At 41.7% G+C, this 26,542-nt stretch overlaps 1 protein-coding gene across 2 annotated transcripts in view; it reads right to left on the bottom strand.

The window, feature by feature from the left end:
• Nucleotides 1–26,536, bottom strand: part of LOC103734421 (guanine nucleotide-binding protein G(q) subunit alpha) — a 320,299-nt gene extending 293,763 nt beyond the window's left edge. For both annotated transcript variants that reach the window (XM_008833346.2, XM_008833345.3), the window contains exon 1: nucleotides 26,254–26,536. In XM_008833346.2, the coding sequence (XP_008831568.1) occupies nucleotides 26,254–26,389 (136 nt within the window). In that variant the 5' untranslated portion in view covers nucleotides 26,390–26,536. The remainder of the gene's footprint in view (nucleotides 1–26,253) is intronic.
• Nucleotides 26,537–26,542: the final 6 nt, after the last annotated feature.

Raw genomic sequence — 26,542 nt, 5'->3', positions numbered from 1 at the left:
TGGTGCGATGGCCAAAGTCTGTATAGAATAATTCTCATGGATATGATAGGAGAAATCAAAAGTGGCTCTGGGCATTTCAACTAGCTATAATAACTGGGTTAGAAAAGGAAACATTCTAGCGGGTTATCAGGTTACTAAAGGAGCAAACTCACTGAGAACACTGCTTACAAAAAATGAGCGTATTTTTCCAACAAGGTAAAACTCAAAATGTTAACACTATGTCTGAAGCCAAGCATGATGACACATACCTGATATACCAGTCTTCGGAGACTGAGGCAAGAGGATCATGAGTTCAAGACCAGTACAGTGAGAACCTTTCTCAAAAAATTTAAAAAAAAATTAATTTAAAATACATAATTTATTTTTCAAAAAAACAAGATGGGGCTGGAGAGATGGCTCAGTGGTTAAGAGCATTGACTGTTCTTGCAGAGGACCCAAGTTCAATTCCCAGCACCCACATGGTGGCTAACAACTGTCCATAACTCCAGTTCCAGGGGATCCTATGCCTTCTCACCTCCACAGGCATTGCACAACATGGGTGCACTTACACACAGGCAGGGAATACACTCACACACATAAAAATAAATAAATAAAATATATTTTTAAGACAGGCATGGTGGTACACGCCTTTAATCCCAGCACTCGGCGGGAGGCAGAGGCAGGTGGATCTCTGTGAAATGGAGGTCAGCCTGCTCTACATAGGGAGTTCTAGGCCAGCTGGGGCTACAGGGAGGCCCTGTCTCAAAACGCCAAGGGGCGGAGGGGTTGAGCCATCAGTAGACCCACCATACACACGGAGAGGAAAAAAGACTCTCTCTAGAGATAACATACTCAAATCTTCACAGTCATTTATTCTGTTAAAAGTTTTAGAAAGAAAGTTGGGGCTGGAGGGATGGCTCACGTAGTTAAGAGCACTGGCTGCTCTTCCAGAAGACCCGGGTTCAATTCCCAGCACCCACAAGGCAGCTAACAACTGTCCTTAACTCCAGTTCCAAGGGATCTTATGCCCTCTCCTGGCCTCCACAGGCTTTATACAACATGGGGGCACATACATAAATGCAGACAAGACATTCATAACATAAAATAAAAATAAATCTTTTAAAAAAAGTTTTAGAAAGAAGCAATATCACGGGCTGACCACTGTCCAGGAATCAGTATGTACCCACCACGAAAAAGGCCTTCTATTTGTGGTCCACAGCCACAGGAGTTTAGGTTAGCACCTGATAAAGGGCAGCATCCAGTAAGAAGCAGGGGGCAAGGAAGGGGAGGATGACCCTTTCTCCAATTTTTTGCTCAAGGACCACTATCAGCGCCTCTCCTCCTGCATCCCCCAGCACCCAATAAGAACTGAATTTTTTGATACTAAATAATCATGTATTCATATACACAGAGAGCATGAGAGTGAGAGAGAGAGAGAGAGAGAGAGAGAGAGAGAGAGAAAGGTGAATAATACAACTTTCACTCAGCTATCCAATTTCCTAACAAGAAATTTAAACATTGATAGGAGCTAATGTTAGTGCTAAAAACATGGCAAATGTGAAATTATGTAAAATAAAATATACATATTTGCAAATTGATTTTCTGTCTTTAAGAATCACTTGCCTGAGGCTGAAGATGTGGCTTAGTTCACACAGTGTTTGCCTAACATGCAGGAAGCCCTGGGTTTGATCCCTAGTACTACATAAGCAAGGTATGGTGGCATGGGCTTATAACCCTAATACACCGTAACCCCAGCACTCAGGAAGGAGAGACAGGAGGATCAGAAGTTCAGAGTTATACTTGGTCATATGGCCAAACTGACATGCATAAGATATTGTGGGGGGTGGGAGGGGAGACCACTACTTGGCTCATTGGGGGGGGGGGTTAAACCAATTTGACTATAAAGCAAATGGATAAATTTTTCTTTTCCTAAAGCATTCTTTTTCTTCTGCCTGGAAACTAGAATACCACCCTCCTTAACAATAATGGCCATTATAAACAAATTGGCCCTATAAACTTCAGGATATGAGGTTAAAACAGTCCACTAACAACACTGCAAGACCAATAGTGCCACTGCCTGCAGTCACTGCCACAACTAAGGCCACAATGTGTGAGAGATCTAATCAGGAAGGCCCATGATAGCCTCCTGTGATAGGAGACCAGGCCATAGCTAAGAATAAGCAGGTATCCCTCCTCTTGACTTCTCCACCCGCTTTCATACCCGCATAGTTCAAAAGTTCAGGTCAAACTGTCAGTATACTTCTGGCTCTACACATATTAGAGAAGAAAATAGCAAAGTTAAATCCAAAGACTAAAATCAATCAAATTCATACTGAATGATGGGAATGTAAGGATCTTGAAATCTGTGTGTATGTGTGTAGGCATGTGTGTATGGGGGGTGCTCATGAATGTTCATATGGAAGTGAATATGGGGGGGCATCTGTGTGCACATGCATGTGGAGGCCAAAGGTCAGTCTTGGGTGTTGTTCCTCAGGTTACCATCCACCTTGTTTTTAGAGACAGATTAGGCTAGCTGGCCGGCAAGCTCCAGAGATCTGCCTGTCTCCTCCTCCCAGCAGTGGGACTGAAAATCGCCACACTCAGCTTTCTACATGGATGTGCTGGGTTAACTCTGAACCTCATGCCTGGAAGCACTTTGTTGAATAGGCTATCTCTCCCTACCAGTCTGTATTTACTGATTTTGCTTTTTTTGTTTGTTTGTTTTGAGACAGGGCCTCAATGTGTAGCTCAAACTAGCCCTGAACTCATTACCCTGCCTTGGCCTCCCAAGTGTACTAGCATACTAGCTGTCCTAAAATCACACACTGTCCCTTGGTTCAGTGCAGTATGAACAAGAATAAGGGCAGTTTTCCTCTCATATGCAGTTCTCTATAAATCCTATCATACCAGGTACATGTACTTTCCTCTGAGAATGAACTGGATTGGATTACAAATGCTAGAAACTAGGAATAAAGCTTAACTGAATTTGACCTGGGAAAGATACTCCCAAAGAATAAGAATGAACACCGTATATGCTTGTATTCCTATACGAAATTCTCAATAAATTATTTTTTAAAAAAAGAATGAAATTCATTATGAAAAAGCACTCTCAGGAACTAAAAGAATAAGCCATGCAAATACGCAGTAAAGGGATGTAGAAACACAGAAAACTGTATCGATCACAGCTCACAAACAGGACTTGCAATGCAGTACTGTACTGAGAAAAGTGAAATACACAATATACAATATACAATCAGAGCATTAGTAGAGAGGTTACAGAGATAGCCCTCTGCACTAAAAGTGCTAGGTACTTTCTACAGAGATTTATTTTGAAAAGACAAAAATTTCTGGAATCATCTGATTCGCGTAGTTTAGAGAATGATGTAGACACATCAGCTGCACTGACTTGATCACCCACACCATACATTAAGTGTTATTTTCCATTATAGGTATTTGTTTTATTTAGAGAAAAACTAGGATAATAAGAGACAACGCTTAAGACTTTACTCCTACTTCATGAGAAATGATGGACAGAACTCATAATACTGTATAAAGAAGGAAGAAGTTCTCATGTCATGAGGGCAGCTTCAATTATTTAGAAAATTAGATATGTTCCAGTAGGTTTCAGTCTACCAGAGTCACTAGAGAACGGAACCCAAAGTTAGTTACAAAACAAATTTCAGATAGATGTAGGAAAGCAAGCATTCTAGCAAACACAGATGACTTAACACAATCAATCCTCCAGGAAGATTATGTTCCCACTGCCTGTACAGAGTACAGACTAATGCCAGTTGAGGATGTTACTGAGGCAACTCAAATATGGGGTGCAAGCTTGGACTTTAAAACACATTTTTAACTGGGATTCAGTAATTACAACTCTCTGGGAAGGACTTCACATACATTAATTACAGTGATCAAGATTCAAAGCAGACTCCCTAGAAAGATGGCAAAGTGCTCTTAAATGCAAGTATCTTGACTTGATCATTACATGTTGTACACATTATCAAAGTAATCATATTGTACCCCATAAATATGTACAAACATTATGTCAATTAAAATTTTTAAGGAAAAAGAACTTCTTTGCTATTGCTCAAAATGAACTGAAGGAGAAAAGGCAAGGGGGACCCTTGTTCCAGGTGATCGTAGCTAAGGCCTATCAAGCAGAAGTACTACAAATGGACCAGAGAGAATCCCAGGGTCCACAGACAGCTCTTCTGCTCAGAAAAATGATGCACTGAGGGAAGCAGGAGAAAAAAGAATCCCAGATACTCCTTGCTACCCCAGCAACCTGGAGAAGGAAGCAGCATCTCACGGGAACTCACATTCCTCCTGTTCTAACGGGAGCAGGGTACAACACCAGCCCACTCCAGTTGAGGAATGGAAGAGAGGAGGGCTGAAAGCAAACCTACTGTGCTTTCTTAGAAAGGCAGAGACCACTACACTACTCAACAGAACAAAGATCTCCCCAGCGGCAAAGCTGCTGACAACAATGTCCCATCAAAAACTGGCAACAAATGGAACTAGGTAAGACAGAAAATCCAACAAAATACAGAAGCAGACTTGAGAGGCTTCAGTGGGCAATGCCACAGTCTTCACTCCACCCCACTCTGAAGAGAGCTAAGAGTAAAATGCATCCCATGATCTTTCATCCCTCCCACTTAAGTGAGAAGGGAAAGACAAAAAGAGCCAGGACACACACAGAAGGAAATCAATGGGATTCTACCCACACTATTTCTAGACAAATAATAAGCTAGACAAAGAAATCTAGAACATCATTAAAACAAAAATGAAGGAAGACACAGCATAGAACACAGAAAAGAAATGAAATCTTTCGGAAGATTTACTCTAGAAAACAGAAGAAAGAGCAATTAATTGGAGCTGCTCTGTATTATATCAGAGAAATTTAAGAAAATGCGTGCTGCTGAAATAGGACACTGAGAGGTGAAAGAGAAACTGAGAGTTACAAAAGGAAACAAACCTCAGACTTAAAAATGAACTTGACTCATAAGATACAACAGACACTTCAGTCATTCAAGCCCAAATTGCTGGCACTTTTTATTTTTATGCCAAACACTGCCAAATCAGTGACACAGACCAGAGATTTGGGTAAAATCATGCAGGAGAAGAACAGAGAAATGAAGCAACTAGAGACCCGCTGACAGTTTGGGTACGAAAGCCACAGAAATGCAATGAATGACTGGTAGGCCTGAAGAAAAAATTACTGTGAGGTAAAAAAAAATCATAAATTGGGGGAGATCCTTGAAATTTAAGAATAAATGTATACATGGAATGGGTCTGAAGTATTTCAAGTCAAATAATAAAACATGTCCTGTTGAAATTAAGCTCCCATGTTACAGAAACAAACAAAAATATAGCCTGAAAAGGCAAATCACAAAGGAAAATATTCAGGCTGACAGTCTTACCAAATTTAGAGGTCAGGAAACACTAGGGAGACATCCTTCACATGGCAATTGTGGATAGAAAAGAGGTCATGGAGTCTTCTACACTGAAGCAAGTTAGCACTAACTACTTCTTCCATAGACCTTTCATTGAAAAAAAAAAATCTACCTGAAGGCTGGGGATGTAGCTCAACAGAGTACATGTACATGTCCTGAGCATGTACAAAGTCCTGAGTTCGATTCCCAAGGAAAGGAGGGGGTCATTTAAATACAGAATTAATTTGAAATATGTACCTGTTTTGTTTTTTGTTTTGTAATTTTATTTACTTATTTTTATGTGTGTGTGTATACTGCCTGCGTGTCTATTAAGTACACCCAAGCCTTGCAATGCCATGGGAGGTCAGAAGGTGTCATACTCCCCCTGGAACTGGAGTTACAGATGGTTCTTAGCGGCCATGTGGGTGCCGGGAATCAAACCCAGGTCCTCTGCAATAGCAGCCAGTGCTCTTAACTGCTGAGCCATCTCTCCAGCCCCTCCTTTTGTTTTTGAGACAGGGTCTCCCTGTAGCCCCAGCTAGCCTGGAACTCACTATGTAGATGAGGCTGGCATTAAACTCACAGAAATCCACCTGCCTCTGCCTCCTGAGTGCTGGGATTAAAGTTGTGCACACCACACCCAGCTGAAATATGTAGTTTAAAACATAAAATACGTATATATAAATTTCTGAAAGAACCTGTTGCATAGCAAAAATTCCCTAGGAGAAGGCTAGTCGGGAGAATAAAATCTTTGGCCCGGAAAAGACAGTTTTGCTGGTCATAGGCCCACCCCTTGGAAGGCAGGTTCACCCTAAATTATACTAAAGAGATGGGCAGAAAACTCAATGTGTTAATGGGATGGTGAACTTTTCCTGCCTGGAACCCTCCCCCCCACACTTAGTGCAGATCTTGTGAATGGGGTCACAGACATCTGGCCCTGTAAGTCTTGCCCGCTTCTTCAGAAAGTCATAACCTCTCCTTTTCCTCTTTGAATCTCTTTTCTAGCCATGCTTTCCCTAACACTTGGGGCCACCCCATCATTTTGGGTTTCTTCACCTTTTCCTCTAAAGCTCCCTTCCCTTCCCTGCCATGTGTCTGACCTCCACTGTCAGCTCTACCTTTTCCTCTAAAGCTCCCTTCTCCTCCCTGCCATGTGTCTGACCTCCACTGTCAGCTCTAATAGCCTTTATGTTGTTTTTCCCTCCTTCCCTCCATTCTCCTCTTCAAGGCACCTGCTGAGGGTTTCAGCTCCCCTGCCCTGAGGAGTTTTCCTTAAATTCACGTAAAATTGTCCCACAGCTTCCATTTGAGCCCATTCTTAAAATTCTTTTATGAATGAGACTAAAAATCTCGGGGGGCAAGGGGGACCTGTTTCCTGTTTCTCTCCTCTATCAAAACTAAATAAGCAATGTGTATCCTAATATTTGGACGAAGCTCTTTAGATTTAACTTGAAATGATTCCCTATGGCCATCCCAGTACTCACTAGAAATAAAAGAATTAAGAGTTCTTAAAACAAGTGAAAATATATGAACTTTATGTACGTAATTTTAAGAATGTGTACAATCATTTTCCAAACATTCAAGGTGCAGGATCAAATGTTAGTGTTGTGCCTGCAGAGACAAGCAGACAGAAGACACTGCAGAAAAAGGGAACCTGCACTAGAAGGGCAAGCTGCCCCAGGATCAACATAGCAGATGGGTCTGAATAATCAGGAAGCAGAGCAGAGGAAGGTGGATTAAATCTATGAACATGGAAAGGTCTTGAATAGCCATGTACACCTCTCATTCCTTTTGACACAGATGTCCCTGTTAAATTCAAACTAAGGTAATTTTAGTTTTTCCTACATTTAGCCACTCAAAGACCATGCACAAAACACAGACACAGACCTCAGGAAAGTGCCTTTAGTCATTCACAATTTTATGTTGTTCTTAAGAGTTTTATCAATCAATATGGTCACTGCTGTCTCTGAAAAGACTGGTACAGAAATAAAAGGTGTAAATTACAAGTGTTAATGTTATCACTCACCACTAAGACATAGAGAATGGTTGTAATCCTTGTATTGCCAATGTGTCTATAATAACAAGAGAAAGTAAATTGTAGATAAAATACCAGGGAAAGCAGAGAATAGAGGTAATACAGATGGGGGCAGTAAGCTACAGCCAGAATGTCTGTTTTCACAAATAGAATGTTATTTGAACACAGCCACACACATCTATTAACCAAGTATTTATAGTTGAGCTGAGCAGTTTCAACAGAGACAAAATCTCCCCCTGTAGGAGGGGGCAGGGAGACTACTATGTATTATATCTGTCTCTACACAAAAAGTTTGTCTATGCTGGTACAAGTGAACAAATTCCCTACTGTGTTTGGGAGAAACGGAATAAATATTAGGTCTTCTCTGAAACCGATAAACTGAGAGAAGTAACTTGCATAGTACTATTGGAAGTTACATAAGGCACAAAAATATTAAGATTAAAATTAGACTGTACAGCTTCCAAATTAGCAGAGTGGAAAACACAACAAAAACTCAATACAGTGCCAGCAAGATGGCTTAGTGGGTATAAGTACTTGTACCAAGACTGATGACCTGAGTTTAATTCCAGAACCTACATGATGGAGAGCACTGACTCTTGCAAGTTGTATTCTGACTTCCTCAGGCGCGCGTGCACACACACACACACACACACACACACACACTCAGGTGCACACACACACCCACACACACACTCAGGCGCACACACACACCCTGTCTTAGTTTGTTTCTTCATTGCTGTGACAAAATACTCTGACCACTACCAACTTGGGGAGGAAAGGGTTTATTCAGCTTACATCTCCCAAGTTGCAGTTCATCTGGGAGCCCAAGGTAGGAAATCAGGGCAGGAACCAGGAGCACAGGCCATGGAGGAATGCTGTTTACTAACTTGCTCCCCTGGCCCCTGCTCAGCCTACTTTCTTATGCAACACAGGCCCACATGCCCAGGGGTGGCCCCACCCACAGTGGGCTGGGCTCTCCCACATCACTCATCAAGAAGATGCCCCTCAGACATGGCCACAGGCCAGTCCTATGGAGTCAATTCCCCAATTGAGGCTCCCTAAACCCAGGTGTGTCAAGTTGACACTAAAGCCATCCAGCGCACACCCCCAAAAGCAGCAAAACAAAGAAACTAAGAATAGTTAAAAATAAGTGAGAGAAACACCAAACAAATGGAACAACAAAGTGACATTAAATACTCAACATAGGTTCAAAACGCAACGCTAACCTACGTGAAAACGAAACTGTAATTCTCGTGAGCATTCTTTTATTCTCAAAGCAGAATACTTACACACACTAGAAAGAGGAGAAATTGCCATAAACACTTTACTAATAGAAGATTTCAGCAAATTCTCAGTACTTGGCAGACACAAGTAAGTTAAATAAGGAAATCAGTGATAACTGTAACAAAGTTTTTAAATACAGATTTTTTAATGATTTTATTACACATACATATGTACATATTTTGTGTCCATAGAATAAAAATTAACTCTATACCAGGCTGCAATAAATTCTAAAATATGAGTACAGTAAAGACCACTTTCTGTCCGAACAATATAAAACTAGGAATAAGTAACAAAATGAAAAAGATCAACAACATTTGGAAAAATTTAAACTATTTTAAGCATGCTTCAAAAATAAAAATGAACTCAGTATGGTGGCTCATGCCCATGATCCCAACACTCAGAAAGCTAAGGCAGAAGGATTGCCAGAGTTCAAGGACAGTTGCACACTGAGTTCCACACCATTCTGGACCAGTGTAAGGAAAAAAAAGGAGGAGGAGGAGGGGGAGGGGGAGGAGGAGGAGGAACAACAACAACAAAAAATAATAAAATGATTATAATTTTAGGATATCTGCAAAAAAGAAAAATAGGAAGCCTTTAATATTTCTATTTTAAGTCAAGAAAGTATTAAAATCTGAAGGATTTTAATTCAGTAAGAGAAAAGGTATAGCACACAAAACTAGAACCATCTAGAAAGTAACAAAGATAGAAAACAAATGAGTAGCAAAAGTGCCAAGATTAGCCAATGGCAAAAGACCTATCTTTTCAATAAAGTGTGAGACAACTAGACACTTAAACATTCTCATGGAATAGTAAAGTCAGGTGCTAAGCTGGGAATAATTGTTCCACCTTTAACCCCAGTACCTGGGAAGCCGAGGCAAGAGGGATCAGGCTGTTTAAGACTAGTTTGGGCTACATGAGATGCTGTCTCAAAAAAAAAAAAAAAAAAAAAAAAAAAAAAAAAAAAAAAAGAAGAGAAGGAAGGAGGGAAGGAAGGGAAAGGAAAAAAGAAAAATACAAAGATAAATAAATGTTCATATGCAACAGTGAGGAACTTAAAAAGAGAAGCAGCAGCCAAGCAGGAAGGTTGAGGGGGAAGAACATGAGTTTGAGGCCAGCTTGAGCCATACAACAAGTTGGAGCCCAATTTGGGCTAACAAAGTGAGGCCCTGTCTCAAAACAAAAAAGAAGTCAGAATCCTGACTCATACCATACACAAAGATCAACTCAAACTGAGTCAGTAACTCTCAGAGCAAATGAAAGATAAACATCTGTGACCCTGGATTTTAGCCATGATTTCTTAGTATCTGACACTAAATGTATAAGCAACAAAAGAAAAAGTAGACAAACTGAATTTCATCACAATTAAAAACTTTAATGCTTAATACAATTTTATACACAGCATAGACTGTCATATAACCTGATTGGCTCCATTTTTCACTTAGAGATTTTGGCCTAGGGCATCCTTCTACACATAGAAATTTCAAATTTCTAGAAATATCTATTAATAATGTTGAAGTTTAAACTGATTTTTATATCCTAGTTTAAATAACTGAAGCATTTGTCATGTTGGTTTTTGGTTGTTGTTGTTGCTTGGCTGTTTGTCTTGGTTTTTGGTGGTAGGAGAGATATCATTTAGGTTTTTCATTACTTTAAGAGCAATTTAGAATACAATGACTATATGACACAAACTAGTTCAAGAAAATGCAAATAAATGCAAGATCATTTTGATGTCCATCATATTAGTATGACCCAGTAACGGCTAAAACCGGTCAAAATGATAACAGCAAGGAAGGCAAACCAATGTATACCCTTCTGAAAATCAGCATGGCAGTATGTACCAAACGGTAAATAAGCCTGTCATTGGCTGAGAATCCCACTCCAAGATACCTACTTGTAGGAGACATCACACAGAGGACAAAAATTCATCACCTACAACACTCACTGTGGTACTGCTTATAAAATTTTCTTGATGGAATCAAATAAATAGTAATATGCTGGTAAATAATCAACTTGAGAAGCCCTGATTTGTACAGTTTTACCACAGCTAATTTTAAACTGCCAAAGTGAAGTCACAGCATTTTTAAAGGCTGAAATGAAATTTACAGAACTGGTTTTTATGAATTGGTGCAAACCAGCCACATCACTCGTACCTTCCATAAGACTCAAATGTACTGGGGATGGAGAGCCCTCTAGGGATAGAGAGCCCCAGGATGTGCCAGGCCCTGGGCTCAGTCCTAGATTTCTATCTGGATCTTTCTCTCTCTCTGTCTCTCTCTCTGTCTCTCTCTCTCTCTCTCTCTCTCTCTCTCTCTCTCTCTCTCTCTCTCTCTCTCTCTCTCTCTCTCTCCTCTCTCTCTCTCTCCCCCCCAACCCCTGTCTCACAAACACATACACATCATTCCACTGGAATGTTAAAAAGCCATAATTATGACAGGAAAATTTTGTATTAACATGGCAAAAATATCCAGTACATATTACTGAATGAAAAACAGTCAATTACATGCCAAACAGCTTAGGGACAGTGAGAATTATGTACATACCTCATTCCAGGCTCAAAGGAAAATCATACAATAGTGATAATATGCTATCTTAAATCTAGTTTTGTACATAACAATGGCAATAAGTTGGATTTTCATGGAGTACCTAAAGCTCATTAAGATTTTATCTTAGGGGGCTGGAGAGATGGCTCAGCAGTTAAGAGCACTGAGTGCTCTTGCAGAGGACCTGGTTCGATTCCCAGCACCCACGTGGTGGCTACAAACCGTCCTTCACTCAAGTTTGAGGGGAATCCAAAGTCCTCTTCTGACCTCAGCAGCATTGCATAACACGGGTGCAATCTTATGTGTATGCGTGCACTGCCTGCATGTATGTAAGTGCACCCGTGTCATGCAATGCCAGCAGAGGATAGAAGAGGCTGTCGGATGCCCTGGAACTGGAGTTACAGACAGTTGTTAGCTGCCCATGTGGGTGCTGGGATTTGAACCGGGGTCTTCTGCAGTCAGTATTCTTAACAGCTAAGCCATCTCTCCAGGCCTAAATAAAATATTTTTTTAAAAAAGATTTTATCTTAGAATAGCAAAAAACAAAAAACAAAAAACAAAAACAGCCAATTTGGCTTGATAATAAAAAAAAAAACTGTACTGAATAATATAAAAAAAGAAACAAAAACAACTCGGGTTAATTCAATTGCAGAAAATATGACAGAAAGCTAATTTAATTTGTATGTTTGCAGTTCATAAATAGGCAAGAAAAATGAAGAGACAACTCAAAAACAAGATATTCAACTAAAACCAAGCACGTGGGATCATGATGACTGTCACTAGTGAGCAAATGCCCATTTTAAGATCACATGCTGCTTTTACTAGAAATGCACCCTTACCCTTGTAATACTGTGAACTGGATACAATCATGTTAGAATATATTTTGGGTATGTATAATCAAGAATCATAATTTGAGGCTGGAGAGTTGGCTCAGCCTCCTACAGAGGACCCAGGTTCAGTTCGCAGCACCCACATGGTGGCTAACAACAGTCTGCAACTCCAGCTCCAGGGGATCCAACGCCCTCTTCTAGTCTTCACAGGGACTGCATGATACAGGTGTACTTACATACATACAAGCAGGCAAAACACTCAAACACATAAAATAAAAATAAATAAAAAAAATATTTTTCATATCTTCTGACCCAAATATAGTATTTATATGACTCTCTTCTAATATGCATTTTTTAAAATGTTTTACTATTTTATGTGTATGAGTGTTATGCCTGCATGTAGGTAAGTGCACCCGTGTCGTGCAATGCTCTCGGAAGACAGAAGAGGCTGTTACATCCCCTGGAACTGGAGTTACGACAGTGTGTTTACATTTTTAAAAGCTATCCTCTAGAACTTCATTACAGCAATATGTCTTAAAGAAACATTGACAGAAACCTACATTATTTAAGATGTTAATCTGAACTTTATAAAGCCACACAGAATGTGCTTACAAACATCTCAAATTGTATAGCATGATCATACTTCTGCAAGAAACCTGGGGAAACACAATAGAACAGACAGCTGTACTCAGAAAAAGATCACAGTTCTTAAGTTAAATTGGAACATTTTGTATATAATTATGAATTAATTTCAAAACCATTTTTTTCATCTTGGTGTGAAAACAATTATTGCATTATTTCTGTAATTTCAAGATCACTGAAAAACAAGACAAAAAATTTAATTACATAACAGAATAGATATTCACTCAAAGACTAACATGAAAACAATATAATGTATTTTTTGAGACTATAAGAAAATTCTCAAGTGGGAAAAAATATTTCTCCTTGTCTGAGACTTGGACTCTGTATTAAATCCAACTGTGTACAAACTGTAAACTCCCTCTACTGTTTTAGAAACAACCACATCTGAGGAGATATCAAGGGTTCTTCTCTACCTTACTCTTAAGAGTATGAAATCAATAGACATTCAGTAAATACAAAGGAAGAATTTTTTTTTTTTTTTTTTTTTGTCTCTTTGAGACAGGGTCTCCCTGTAGCCCCAGCTGGCCTGGAACTCACTATGTAGACCAGGCTGGCCTGGAACTCACAAAGATCCGCCTGCTTCTGCCTCCCAAGTGCTGGGATTAAAGGTGTGTGCCACCAGGCCCGGCTGAATATTTTTATTAGAAAAAATAAATCCTGGGGCTGGAGAGATGGCTCAGTGGATAAGAGCACTTCAATGAATGCTCTTGCAGAGGGCTCGGGTTAGATTCCCAGCACCCACATGGTGGCTAACAACTGTCCCTAACTCGAGTTCCAGGGGATCTGATGCCTTCTTCTGACCTCCATGGGCATTGCGCTATAAGGGTGCACTTATATACATGCATGCAATACACTCATACACATAAAATAAAAATAATAAAATATTTCATTTGTGACCACATGACTTGAGACTAGGAATGCACAAGGCACTATTAATTGGTCCTCAGAAGGATACACTGTAATCTGAGCAGCAATTTACAGGCTCTGGGGATTTAGAGAAGTCCTAGAGAAAACTCTCTATTCCCACAGTCCACATGGTCTAGAGTGATAAGCCTTCCAGAAAATGTGTTCTCAAAGGTCAAAGCTGGTAATTTTCATGAAAATATATTTAGGGTCCAAGTTTCTCTAAAGAGTTATCTGTGAAGTGTGTTGGACATGGTGACATACACCTTTAATCCCAGCACTTAGGAGACAGAGGTAGAGGCAGGTAGAGCTCTGTGACCTGGAGGCCAGCCTGGTCTACATGGAGAGTTCCAGTACAGCCAGGGCTATACAGTAAGACCCTGTCTCAAAAAAAGGAAAAGTTAGCACCCATGAAGTACTATAATTTCCTGTAATAAAATGCAACTCTCTGTCAAAAATCATATGCGTAAGAAAATACAAGTTGTTCAACAGAAATTGTTAAGGAAGCCTCCAATACCTTCTCTCACAGAAGACAGAAAGCTTTAGGTCCCATCACTGTAAGAAGCAGTGACTGACATTGCTAATCATTTCTAACATGGTTCAGGTAACTAGGGATGCACAAGGCATTAATTAATTAGTCTTCAGATAAAGTCTCAAATGATCCAAAGTGTAAGACGAGAGACCATAATGTCTGAAGGGCATTGATTCTTTTTTTTAATATCTTATTTATTATTTTTATTTTATGTGTATGAGTGTATTGCCTGCATGTATGTGAGTGTACCTGTGTCGTGCAATGCTGTGGAGGTCAGAAGAGGGCTTCGGATTCCCCTGGAACTGGAGTTAAGGACAATTCATAGCCACCATGTGGGTGCTAGGAACCCGGGTCCTCTGCAAGAGTAGTCAGTGCTCTTAACTGCTGAGCCATCTCTCCAGCCCTGGGCATTAATTCTTGGACACAGTCAGCTCCTCCTGCACACTCTACATAGCAGCCAAGATGTGCCATGAGGAGTCAGTTATGAAAACACATCAGTTCCATCAGACGGTGAGTAATAAAACCAGACACTGATTTCAAGTATATTTCTGTTCTAGTAATCCAGTTCTTCTTTCACATTCATATTTTCAAAATATATTTTACATTTTAAGTCAACAAATCCCATCAAGGTGATATTGTGGGTAAGTGCTGATCCATTGTGAATGCTGGTCACAATTAGAAACAGGCACTGAGCACCCTCAAAAAACATTAGGGGAAGAGGGCTGGTGTGTAGCTCACTGGCAGGGCACAAGCTCAGTAAGCACCTGGTCATGAGTTCAATTCCCAGCAAGCACATTCACACTCACAAATCTTTATAGAGGTCTATGCTAGAGGAGCTGGGGGATTAAACCCAATTAGTGGAGTGCTTGCCTAGCATGTAGAAAGTTCTGAGTTTCATCCCTAGTACCACATAAAATTGGATCTGGTCATCCATTCCTATAATTCCAGTACTCGGAGAGTAGAGGCAGGAAGATTTAAGAGTCCGAAGTCATCCCCAGCTACATAGTGAGTTGGACACTAGCCTGGGCTACGTGAAACTGTCTCAAAGAAACAAATAACAACAACAAAAACCCTTCACACTGGAGTTGAAGAGGGTGGCCCAATTGCTAGGTGCCTCTTCTTGGCTAAAATTCACCGTCATTTTCTTCAGCACCTGCCTCCACCTGAGTGTGAATCTAACTTACGTTATTGTGTACCCACCTGTTGCTCTGGGCAACGGAAACACATTCTCCTGTAGGAGAAACAAACCAAGTTAAAAAGCACACCTCCTGGACAAGGATGTCCCAAGTGACATTCTCATAACCTGTTACCAGGTGGGCAGAGTTCCAGTAACAGATGTCTTCCTACCACCTGAGACTGTTGACAGAAAATAAAAAAAATTAAGAAGACGCAGAGCAGGCAGACAGGTCACACATTTTCTTTTATAAACGGTTCTTTCCAGGACTGGCTCCATATGAGCTCTGTATGCCTAACCCACAGGAGGGTGACAACAGCACAGTCCTCCTGCCCAACCCAGGCTCCCCTGCTTGCTCATCTCCCAATTCACCATCTGAGAGAGGAGGAGCACAGTGGGTGTGAGAATGGAGACCCTGAAACGCAGTGGGGGTGGAGCCAGTGGAGGAAGCGGTAATGGCCCGCTGTTCCTGACAGAGGCCACTGAGCACAGGGACAGACACTTCTCCTTTACTCTCTGGCTTCCTGTCCAGCCTGGTGAAGACAAAACCACACGGCCCATCAGCAACACCACCCTCTACCCGTCCAAGCCTGGGACTCCCACTTCTTTCCTCTGCCCTGTGACTGTTCTCCTTTCCCCAGAGCTGTCCAGCTATAAACCTGAGGTGGAGATAGGACAGGGTGCACAGACGCTGCAGAGAAATGAGAAGCAGCGGCCAGAAGAGAGCAGGGCCTAGGATGTTAGTCACCTGCCTAGCACCTCTGGCAGAATCTGGCTCTTCCCACAGTTTTCCCCAGACCTTGGTGAGAGTCCAGCTGTACCTTGTTTGACCACAGCCCTTCTAGATATTCAGACAAGGGCCACAGGAAGTTACTTTCTAAAGGCTCCTCCTAACTTTCCTCACGCTAAGATAGGTACAAAGGTCGTAAGATATATTTAAAATAGAAAAGTATGAAAATTCCTCACCTTTGTATCCATGCTACACATATTTTTCTGGGTGCGCTATAAGTCAAGAAAACATGGGCACAATGATGTAAACAAGCACAAATGCTCCAACACTTCAACTTCCCTGGAAAAGGAACCTACCAGCTCCAAACACCAAGCAGTCCCCTGATGCACTCCTCTTTGGTGTGTGTGTGCGCGCAGGGGTAGGGGGGCTTCTTACTGTCCCACCCAGACTTGGGGAGCAGAGATTATTTGTAAACTAATGGAAAGCAATGCTTAAAGCTGAGTAAAGCAAAAACAAAAGTAGTGAGTCAGAGGAAGCTGGCAAGGGTGGTTAAGAAAAGACCTATGGCCTCCAGAAGCAGAGCCCAGACACTGTGCCTCTACAGCTCCACCTCCAAGCCTTTCCGGCAGGAAGCAAAAGACCCATGCTGATATGACAGAAGGTCTGTGATACCATTCCCTGTGAAGACTGTGCTACTATCAGCAGCATGCCAGGCAGCAGGAGGGAGCTCTGGACAACTCAGGCCTCATTCACAGGCCTTGCTAACAGAATACCCCGCCCCTCAGCCAGCAGAGCTGCTTGCTTACTGCAGCAGGGAGAGAGAAGATCCCTGCCTGTGATGAGGAGCCCACTGGAGAGGCAATGCTTCCACATGAAGCTCATGGGGTGGGGGGAATACCCTCTCAGACCCCCACACACCAGAGCGCCCTCACGGGAGGAGGGTGAAACACTCTCCCAGACCTCAAACAAGTCAGATCCCCCATGGGAGGAGGGGGACATTTTCCTTGACATCACACACTCAGACCCTAGAGATGGAAGGAGGTGACACCCTCCCTGACCTCACATACTCAGACCCCCCCATGGGAGGACAAGGACATCCTCCCTGACCTCACACACTCAGAACTCCCATGGGAGGAGGGCGACACCCTCCCCAGCCCCCACACACTCAGACCAAAGATAAACTAGACAGAAAGTAACTGAACCACTTTGCAGAGAGAAAGCTGGAAGTTTCAAAGTTTACAGGGCCCCTAGAGATCTCTCTAATTTCTTCATTCTACAAGTTTCTATAGAAAGTAAACTAAACAAATGAACAGAATTACCCTAAGATTAGTCTACATGGGATAAAAAAAATCAAGACAAGTAGGGCAAGAATACTGGACAGCCCTTCATTCACAAGTTTCAGAATTCAAAGCCATAAAGGATGTTTAATTAATTTACAAAACCAATCTGCCACTGTTTTAAATCACTGTGTGACATCGATTCTCAAGAATATATCACAAGAGCTGGAGAGCCAAGAGAGTTAAACACTCAAGTACAATGCCATTCTTTTAAGGGCAAACTGTGAACAAGAATTAAAGTCACTTTGTATTATTAGAACAAGTTGCAGGAAATGGGTCATCTCTCTAGGACAAGAAAATTGCATTTGCCATGTGCAGAAAGAACATACAATATAATGAATGCATTCTTCAAAGCACAGATCCTAAAACATCAATCCAAGTGGCAAAAAAAAAAAAAAAATCATTATATCTTTACCTTGAAACACACACCCCCTAACAAAGAGTACCCCAAGGCTGACTGATAAAAACAGAGTGCCGTCTCTACCCTTTCTACCCCAGTCTGTATGGAAATGCAATCAGAAAGAGATGTCATTAAGGTTAGCAAGTAACTGAAGCCAGGGTGTTTCAACCACTGCATGAAGATGATGTGCTGTTCACTCCACACATGCTGAGAGCTCACAAGATCTTCCCCACTCCAGCAAACACACTACATCCTATGTGCAAAGCCAGCAGCCCATTTCGATTTATCTGCACTGGCTCACTAACTCTGCTGGTAATCAGGAACCAATCTTCATTCCCTGCCCTTCTGGAAAAGGAAGGAAGGAGGATTGGACATCCTGTTCAGTAACAACATATTTTACTTTGCAGACCAAAGTAAGTACTCAAAAGTTAATTATCTCTTATACCCTCACAAATCCCTTTCTTTCAATGTATCAAGGCAGCAACTTCCCCCTCACCAGCTCACTGCCACATGATGTCTGACAGAAACTGAAGTTCTCTAAATCTAAGAGAATATGCAAGTCAGAGACTGTGTGGACTGCTACTAACATTAAGAGAGAGTAAATGGGTGGGTAGTATTCATAGGAGAGAATGGCACAGAGGGCTGGAAACCCCACTAGCAGCTGGGTAAATCATGTGCATATCTCTGCAGACAGTGCAATCAGCAGGCAATACATGGTGGAAGAGGCACCACCTGCCACCCCGCTGCCCCTACAGTAAAGGAAATGAGAGAAACAATAAAAGCGAAGAAAGACTGCTATTTTCTGTTTGTTTTGTTGGAAAGTGTCTCACTATGTATTTCCTGGATGGCCTGGAACTCACGGAGATCCTTCCTGCCTCTACTTCACTAGTATTAGAGGTATGCACTTCGAGTGTAACACCTGGCTTGAAACACGTTTTCTAAAACACAAAAAAGAAAAGAAATTCTATTTCCGTCTTTCAGCAAGTAGTGCTTTAAAAAAAAAGTCAAATTCTTGGAAGAGGCAACTAATTCATGCTTCCAGTTCTCCAAAGGAAAAAATCATAAGGCTATCTCCAAGAAATATACATGAACCATCACTATTCATTTCCTGTAGCACAGGAAAAACCCTTTACCTCGTTTTCTTTAATTTGTGGATCAATTATTGTTCCCTTCTGAGGTTTCAGGATTATAATGACATCAATAACACTTCAGATCCCAACCACATAACAATCTATTAAACACTTACTTGAAACAACTATGTTGTTTCTAAAGCAATCCAACTGTTCACAATCCAAGATTAATCCTGAAATAAATGTGCATAGAATTTTCAAATTTCAGAGCCTTGTGTGGCCAACAGCACTCCACTGGACCTGCTGGACTCACTGCCACTGGCTTTTCAAGCTGAAGCAGTATGAGAATGAAGCACTCCCAGCAGAAAATGAATGAGCAGCAAAGAGGCCAAAGCCATTCCATCTCTAAGACAGACCGCCTTCACTGTGTGCCCCAGGTGGCCCAGCAAACAAAGAGTGGAAAATGGAGAACATATGGATGGTACCCAAGAGGAGGGAAAAGCAGGAAATTTACATTCATTCCCTCCAACTACTCTCCTTTCTTTTGGGACTCCAGCTGCCTCCATACCCCTAGTTACTGATAATAAAACCATTGTGAAATCAGCTATGCATTGTATGATGCTGAAATACAGAAAAGCAAGAACCTCTATCTTCGCCCTCCAGGAGCTTCCAGTCCAGTTAGAAACAGAAAAATGGTCATAAATAGTTTCTCACAGTTACAGGCAAAAAATAACCTACTTCAAAGAAATAATGTACATAAATTGAGGGATTAAAATTCCCAAGATCATCTGCTTTCCCTCATTGTATAAATCCCTCCAAAAGCTCCTATGAAGGTCTGCAATTTATTTTGTCTTTTCCTTTGTATAAAGAACCAATAGAAAAGTCAGCCAGTCAGGCCAAAAATGCCAGGACATCAGTTACATAAGCAACAACCAAGAAACAAGACTGAAAAGTGTCACAGTCCTTCCTGTCGGCAAGTAAATGAGTGTCTCACATAGCATATTACTTTGCACACAATAGTGCTTAATATTTGTTCATAAGAACAGATTTCGATATGTAACTACTATTTCTTAATATACAGCTCATAAGAAAATTTGGCAGAAATGTTTATTTTCCAATAATTGACAAGTATTTGGATTTGAGACTATTAATGGATTTGAGACAGCTTCATACTTTTACTTTTAAATAATACTAATGTTGTTCTTCAATAGTTAACCATAAAGAGTCTGGAGATATACCTCAGTAGTAGAGCAGATGTTTATCAAGCATGAGGCCCTAGGTTCAAGTCCCAGCACCAAAAATAAAAGGGTTTCAGCTGCTGATTTCAGAAACAACAAGTGGTATGAAGGTTCAGCACAGGCCTACAGGGCAAATTCGGTTTGGGGCTCTCAGTACTATAATATCTATGCTTATTTTTGTGTGTAATGCACAGATTCACAACCACTTTGGACTGACTAGCTCATCAGTGCATGTAGGTCCTTTTTTCTTACTGCTACATATTACAGGAAAAAAAATCAGCAGACTTACACATCAGTGATGTAACAAATCAAAGGTGATTGTGGAACGACATCCTATCATTTACTAGGAGCAGCTACTCACACAAAACCATGTTCAGGTCTGAGAACAGCTTCCTTCTTCATATTACTCTGTTCGGCAGAGCAAGAGAAAACACTCGCTGCTTTCTGTACTCAGTTACTGTTACAGATTTAATTACCAACAATCACATTTTACCTTCTCTTGCTACTTCACACTCCCCTAGGATTAATTCTACATGAATCTTAACATAACCTATAAGCCACTGTAGAAGCTTTCCTTTTAAAATTGTCACTGCTTGCCTTTTCAACCAGTAATAAGAGTTTAAATTTGCTGCTACGGATACATGCATTTCTCTCAAGCCAATATGCAAGGTCTGAAGGGGAGAGGCCCTCCACCTTCTGAGGGAGAAAACAGTCCCAACCTCAAAATGGCTTCTCTCTTCCAAGACATCGCCTTTGCTTCCTATTTTCCCCTTTCAACATTCCACTACCATAAACAGAACTTACAGCTCCCTTCAAACATAATTAATATGAATGCTAGAACCCAAATCATTCCCAGCATAAGTCTGTCTGGATCATGAAGAAAAGTCTTTTCCTTTTCTGCTGAGTTCAGCCTCACAGTTACAAAAGCTGTTTTAGGTTCTTAAATTTTCAGCTGTAATAAAAATCATAACTGTATTTATTAGACACTTCTGAAAACTGAACCTAAGCCATCTTGGAAAGTGGAACTGGGTTGTTTTCTCAAAATTAAAAAAAAAAAAAAGCTATCCAATTTACTTATCATAAACAAAATGGCTACTACATTATTTTTCCAGCTGTCTGTTCTACCCATATGTATAAATATTTGAATAGATTCACAGAGAATTTCACTATTCAATGGGGTTTTAATTTGGGCCAAAATTCTTCAATGAAGAAACTATTCATAAGTACAGGGTTGACAGATATATGGCATTAAGAACACAAGAGATCTACACAACTCTGTGAAGAATCTTACTCCAAATGCTTTGTTACAACGTTGATTTCGGAGGAACGTTGCCATTCAATCTTCAGATAAAAATGCTTCATTAAATTAAAAAAAAAAAAAGAAATGGGGGCTGGAGAGATGGCTCGGCAGTTAAGAACACTGGTTGTTCTTGCAGAAGACACGGGGTTCGAAGCCCAGCACCCACATGGCAGGTAACAACTGTCTGTAACTCCAGTCCCAGGGGATCTGACGGCCTCTTCTGACCTCCGTGGGCATTTGCACGACGGGTGCACTTACCTACAGGCAATACACATATTCATATAAAATAAAAATAATTTAAAAAAATAAAAAAAATTTTAAAAATGCATTCAAATAAATCTTGATCTTTAGAAACATTTCAACATTTGGAACATAATAAGAGTATCAAGAAAATATATAATTGGTCAGTCTTTTTAGCAACATCACAAACACCATATTTTGATATTTCTAGAATGCTTGCCATTCTAAGATTCTGAGCAGCTACTGAGGGGGCCGTTGGAAGGGTACTTTTACCCAAATGTGTATGAATCATCTCTCTTGTAAAGCACTCACACTCACTCCCAGCCTTACAGGTCCCTTTCTTGCTTTACAACTGCACAGTTTTCAAAAGAAAAAAATATATACCCTGCATATCAAAAATGTTCCATTTTAGCTGGGCATGGTGCAGTGGCGCACACTTTTTATCCCAGAGTTCAGCAGAGGCAGGCAATCTCTGAGATGTAGGCCAGCCTGGTCTACATGGTCTACATAGGGACTTCTAGGACACGTAGGGCTATAAGGAGACCCTGTCTGGGGGAGGGGTGGGATAGGGGACAAAAAACACCACCACAACAAAAGTGTTCCGTCTCCAGGTCACAATGGATTTTTTTTTTCTTTAAATTTCTACACTGTATGCATGACACACTGGGGCTGGTGCCTGTAATCCCAGCTAGTCAAGAGGTCAAGGCAGGAGGATCACAAGTTCAAGGCCTGCCTAGAACTTAAGTGAGACCTTGTCTTTAAAGAGTGGTAGAAAGCACTTGCTTACCATGTGTAAAATCCTGGGTTCAATCCCAGAACCAGAAAGAAGTGTTAGCGTTCTCATGCCGTAATGGGCCCAGCACAAACTATGTCTTACAGAAATATTACAAAACAAAATGTCACACAGGAGCACCTAGGATCCTGGAATACATTTGTAGCATATTGGCTCAAAGAGTCAGCCATGTTTCAATACCATACAACTATTCATTCAGCAAGTATTAAGACCACTCTGACAGATACTGTGTTACAGGTCCCCTTCTTGCTTTACAACTGCTGGAATTTAATAGTGAACAAAACAGACACAATCCTATTCTTATATGCTTACAGTGCAGAACAGATAAAAAATAATAAGTATATCAGTTTCAAAGACCAAATACATATACTGTTCTATTTAAGACTGAACTAAACTTTGTCTGTTTTCAATATGAGGAATCCATCAATATAAAGGGTTTGCTAATTTGATGACTAGGGGCTTCAGAGTAAAGATTTCAAACACATGTAAAATAACAGGCCAATGAGGAAGGAGGGTGAGTGATATCTTCAAGGAACTGAATACAACTTTCCAGTGAATACCTAAAGATACTCAGGGCCACTTATTACAAACAGACTTGAAGACAAATCAATAATTAAATACTGTGACCTATGTACTCCAACAGAAGTATCTAATGAATATTCATGGTATTTCAACTATAAAGGAAACAATGCACTTAATACGTACGAAATGCTAAAAATCTAATACACTCTAGTATATCTACGTACAATAGAAGTTTTCTTTGTGGTGTCAAAGAAAACAAACACTAATACAAATGAACCCAGAGAATGAATTAAAAATAACAAGAAAAATATTACGATTTTAAGAGGATACTCTTACCATTATAAAATTTCAAAGTTCACTCTTTTAAAAGAATGGCACACCATAGAATAAATTAGGAAGACACTGGTATAACTGCTGGATCTGAATCAAAACAGCCCAAATTTAACTGCACATTGACTAGCCAAATAACCATTATTTGTGATATCTCTATATTATTAAATAAATATAACGAGGTGAACAAATCTTCCATAGCCCTGCCAAGCAAATGCTTTCACATTAGTGTCAGTCTTGAACTAAAACTTACTTTGGAAATAACTTTAACATTGAATTTCATTTTAACAAATGTAAATGAAATGATCAAAAATGTTAGATTTGTGAACTGTGAAAGGATATCAGGCACCAGAAAATTCAGTCTACTCACAAAGCAGCACATCAGGAATTCCCAAAGGAGCCCCTCCCCAAAGTCTTTCCTTGTTCAAATCAACACTTGGTTCCCTGCTGAACTCATAAAACCAAGAAATCACACACCCATGCACACAGAGAGAAATTCACATTTAATGTATGTCATGACTCCAAAAACAGCATTACAGTTGGGAAGGCAGCCTACCTAGAATGAGAGCTGTTACAATGGATCTGTAATGATATCCAGGGCTCATGTTTCTGACAGAGAACTGTATTGTTTTTTAATGCTACTCATAGATGTATGTACTAAATAAATTTCTCATAGATGTATGTACTAGATAATTTTCTCTACCACCTCTAGTAGCCCATATTTGAGGGGTGAGGTGGAGCTCAGTCAAACCCTGCTCAAATCTATAAAGGGGAGAGAGGAGTTGTCCACACACAATGCCACCTCTTCAGCAGTAAAACTGATTGAATTTTAACTTTTCTCAGAAAATCATTTCCAACTCCATTTTTAAAAGGCTGTTATGATATTTAAACACACAGCATGTAATTAAGTATTCTATAAGTGTGTTTCCTTCTCTGGCATTTAAAACTAGGCCCTCTGACAAACCCCTAACTCAGAGCTGCTGGGAAACCCAGAACTGTCAAATTTCAAGCAAACAGGTTTGGTTAAAGAGACCTCAAACGCCCTGTTCTTGGCTAAACACAAACATATGAAACTGTAAACAACGGGAAATTAAAGGAAAGTCCAGGTCTCAAAGAGCTCTAAAGCACATGCTTTTCCTGTTAACTTGAACACTACATATTTATTCCACTTGCTCTTGCTTTTTCCTTCACAATTTTGGTGAAAATTCGAAAGACATTCAACTGCATATTTCAGCCATGAGAAGCAACACAAACGACAAGGGTGAGGGGCTTGACTTTTCCAGTTGCCTTTTCCCCTCCCCTGGCTTCATTCCCAGGAGGTCCACCTTCCATTCAGCTCCTGGCCTTTTATTCTTTATAAATCCGCACACACTTACCTAACTGGGTTTCAAAACGAAGACCCAAGTCATGGCAAGTGAACTAACACTATCCGCGATTAGGGTATTTTGCTCCTGATTGTAAGTGATCCAGTACATAAGCAGCTCAGTAATGGGTTGCTGGAGCCTGCATATGGAATGCTCCAGATAACAAAGAAAAGACATGCTTCTCAAATCCCAACAGTATCACATCCTTTTCTTACAGAAATGTATGAGAAACATATTCATTACATACCCAAATAAACAGAACACAAGTGCAGGCATTTTTCAGGCCTGTTCTCACAACGCTGTTCACCCTTCCTACCACAAAAGCTGAGTTATGTCACGCTAGCTTCTACATGAACCCTGATCCTTGATTCTGAACATTTTCTGAGATAATAATCAATAAAATTCCTATTCGAGAATAGCATTTTCTTGCCACCTTCGTGTTCAAGCAGAATGCTGGGTTGTTTTTCAAGGGATTGGAGGAAAATTTTCGCTGTAGTCTTCCATTTTTCTTGGAGCCCAGATTCCAAAGATACTAAAATGCTGTCTGTTTTAAACAAAAGGTTTCTATTTGTTTCCAGGAGAGTGAGTGAGAGGCTGAACTGGTTTTTCAGTAGTAACTATCGTGAATTCAGGCCTACATCTGGGTTGCCTCATTAAACAAAAGATATCCGTCGCTGTCAACAACCATAGGCACAACGCTCCCCCATCCCTCATCTTTATCCGGAAGGAATGGTGCAGATGAGAAACACGCCTGTCACCATCCACTGACCAGCAAACTCTTGTGGGGTCGCTCTTTTCAGTGGCCTAGTGGTTACAGAAGAGCCCTTGTGTGACACATCTGTACTGGCTCCCGCCGCGCCCCTGCCCCACACAGAAGCCCCCTTTCTTTGGAGAGCTGGCCGCGGTTCCCTAGGCGAATCTCAGCCCTAGGCGAATCCAGCCCTGAGACGGCCCATCATTCCACCCTTCCCTCCCGGCCCCAGAGCCCGCGGCCGAGGATGCCGGCGAGTCACCCCACCCCACGCCAGCGCCCCGCATGGTCGCGCCCCTCGCCTCGCGCAGCTCGCGCCCGGCACAGCGCAGCCTCTGCCCGCTCCCCACTCGTGCCCGTCGCCCGAAAGCTCTGCTATTCACAGACACTGCCCTCCGCGACGCGCGAAGGCTAAGCGCCCCCGAGCCCTCGGCCCGGGAGTGCGCGTCGGCGTCCGTGGGTCTGTGTCTGTGTGTCTGTGCGTCTATGAATCTGTGCGTCAGTGTGCGTCTGTGGCTGTGCCTGTGCGTTTGTGCATCTGTGCATGTGTGTCTGTGCATCTGTGTGCGTCTGTCCTTGTGTCTGTATGTCTGTGTCTGTGCGTCTGCTTATCTGTGCGTCTGTATATCTATCTGTACATCTGTGGGTCAGTATGTCTGGGTCTGTCTGTGTGTCTAAGCGTCCGTTTGTCTGCATCCCTGCGTCGGTGTCGGTGCGCGCTGGGGCCGTCCGGGGGCGCGCTGGGCGGGCAGCGGCGAGCCGGGGTGGCGGGATCCGACACCCGGCGGCGAGGCGGGCGGAGGGCCAGCCCGGGCCGCACTCACCTAGCAGAAGCAGCTTGAGCTCCCGGCGCGCGTCCCGCTTGTCCCTGCGCAGCTGCCGCTCGATCTCGTCGTTGATCCGCCGGGCTTCCTTGGCCTCCTCGCTCAGGCAGCACGCCATGATGGACTCCAGAGTCATTCTTCCGAAGTGCCTCCGCTGCAGCCCCGCCGGCACCCTGCTCACACGCGCGCACACACACCCTCCCGCCCTCGCTCCCCCGAGGCAGCGGCGGCCGCTGAGCCCCGCCGCCCGGGCGCGCGTCCGGGCCGAGCTGGGGGAGCCGGGCGGGCC

Source organism: Nannospalax galili, unplaced genomic scaffold (genome assembly GCF_000622305.1).
Source record: "Nannospalax galili isolate Female #2095 unplaced genomic scaffold, S.galili_v1.0 scaffold1296, whole genome shotgun sequence".
Taxonomy (NCBI): domain Eukaryota; kingdom Metazoa; phylum Chordata; class Mammalia; order Rodentia; family Spalacidae; genus Nannospalax; species Nannospalax galili.
Note: the sequence above shows the minus strand (reverse complement) of the source record. Positions and strands in the feature narration are given on the sequence as shown.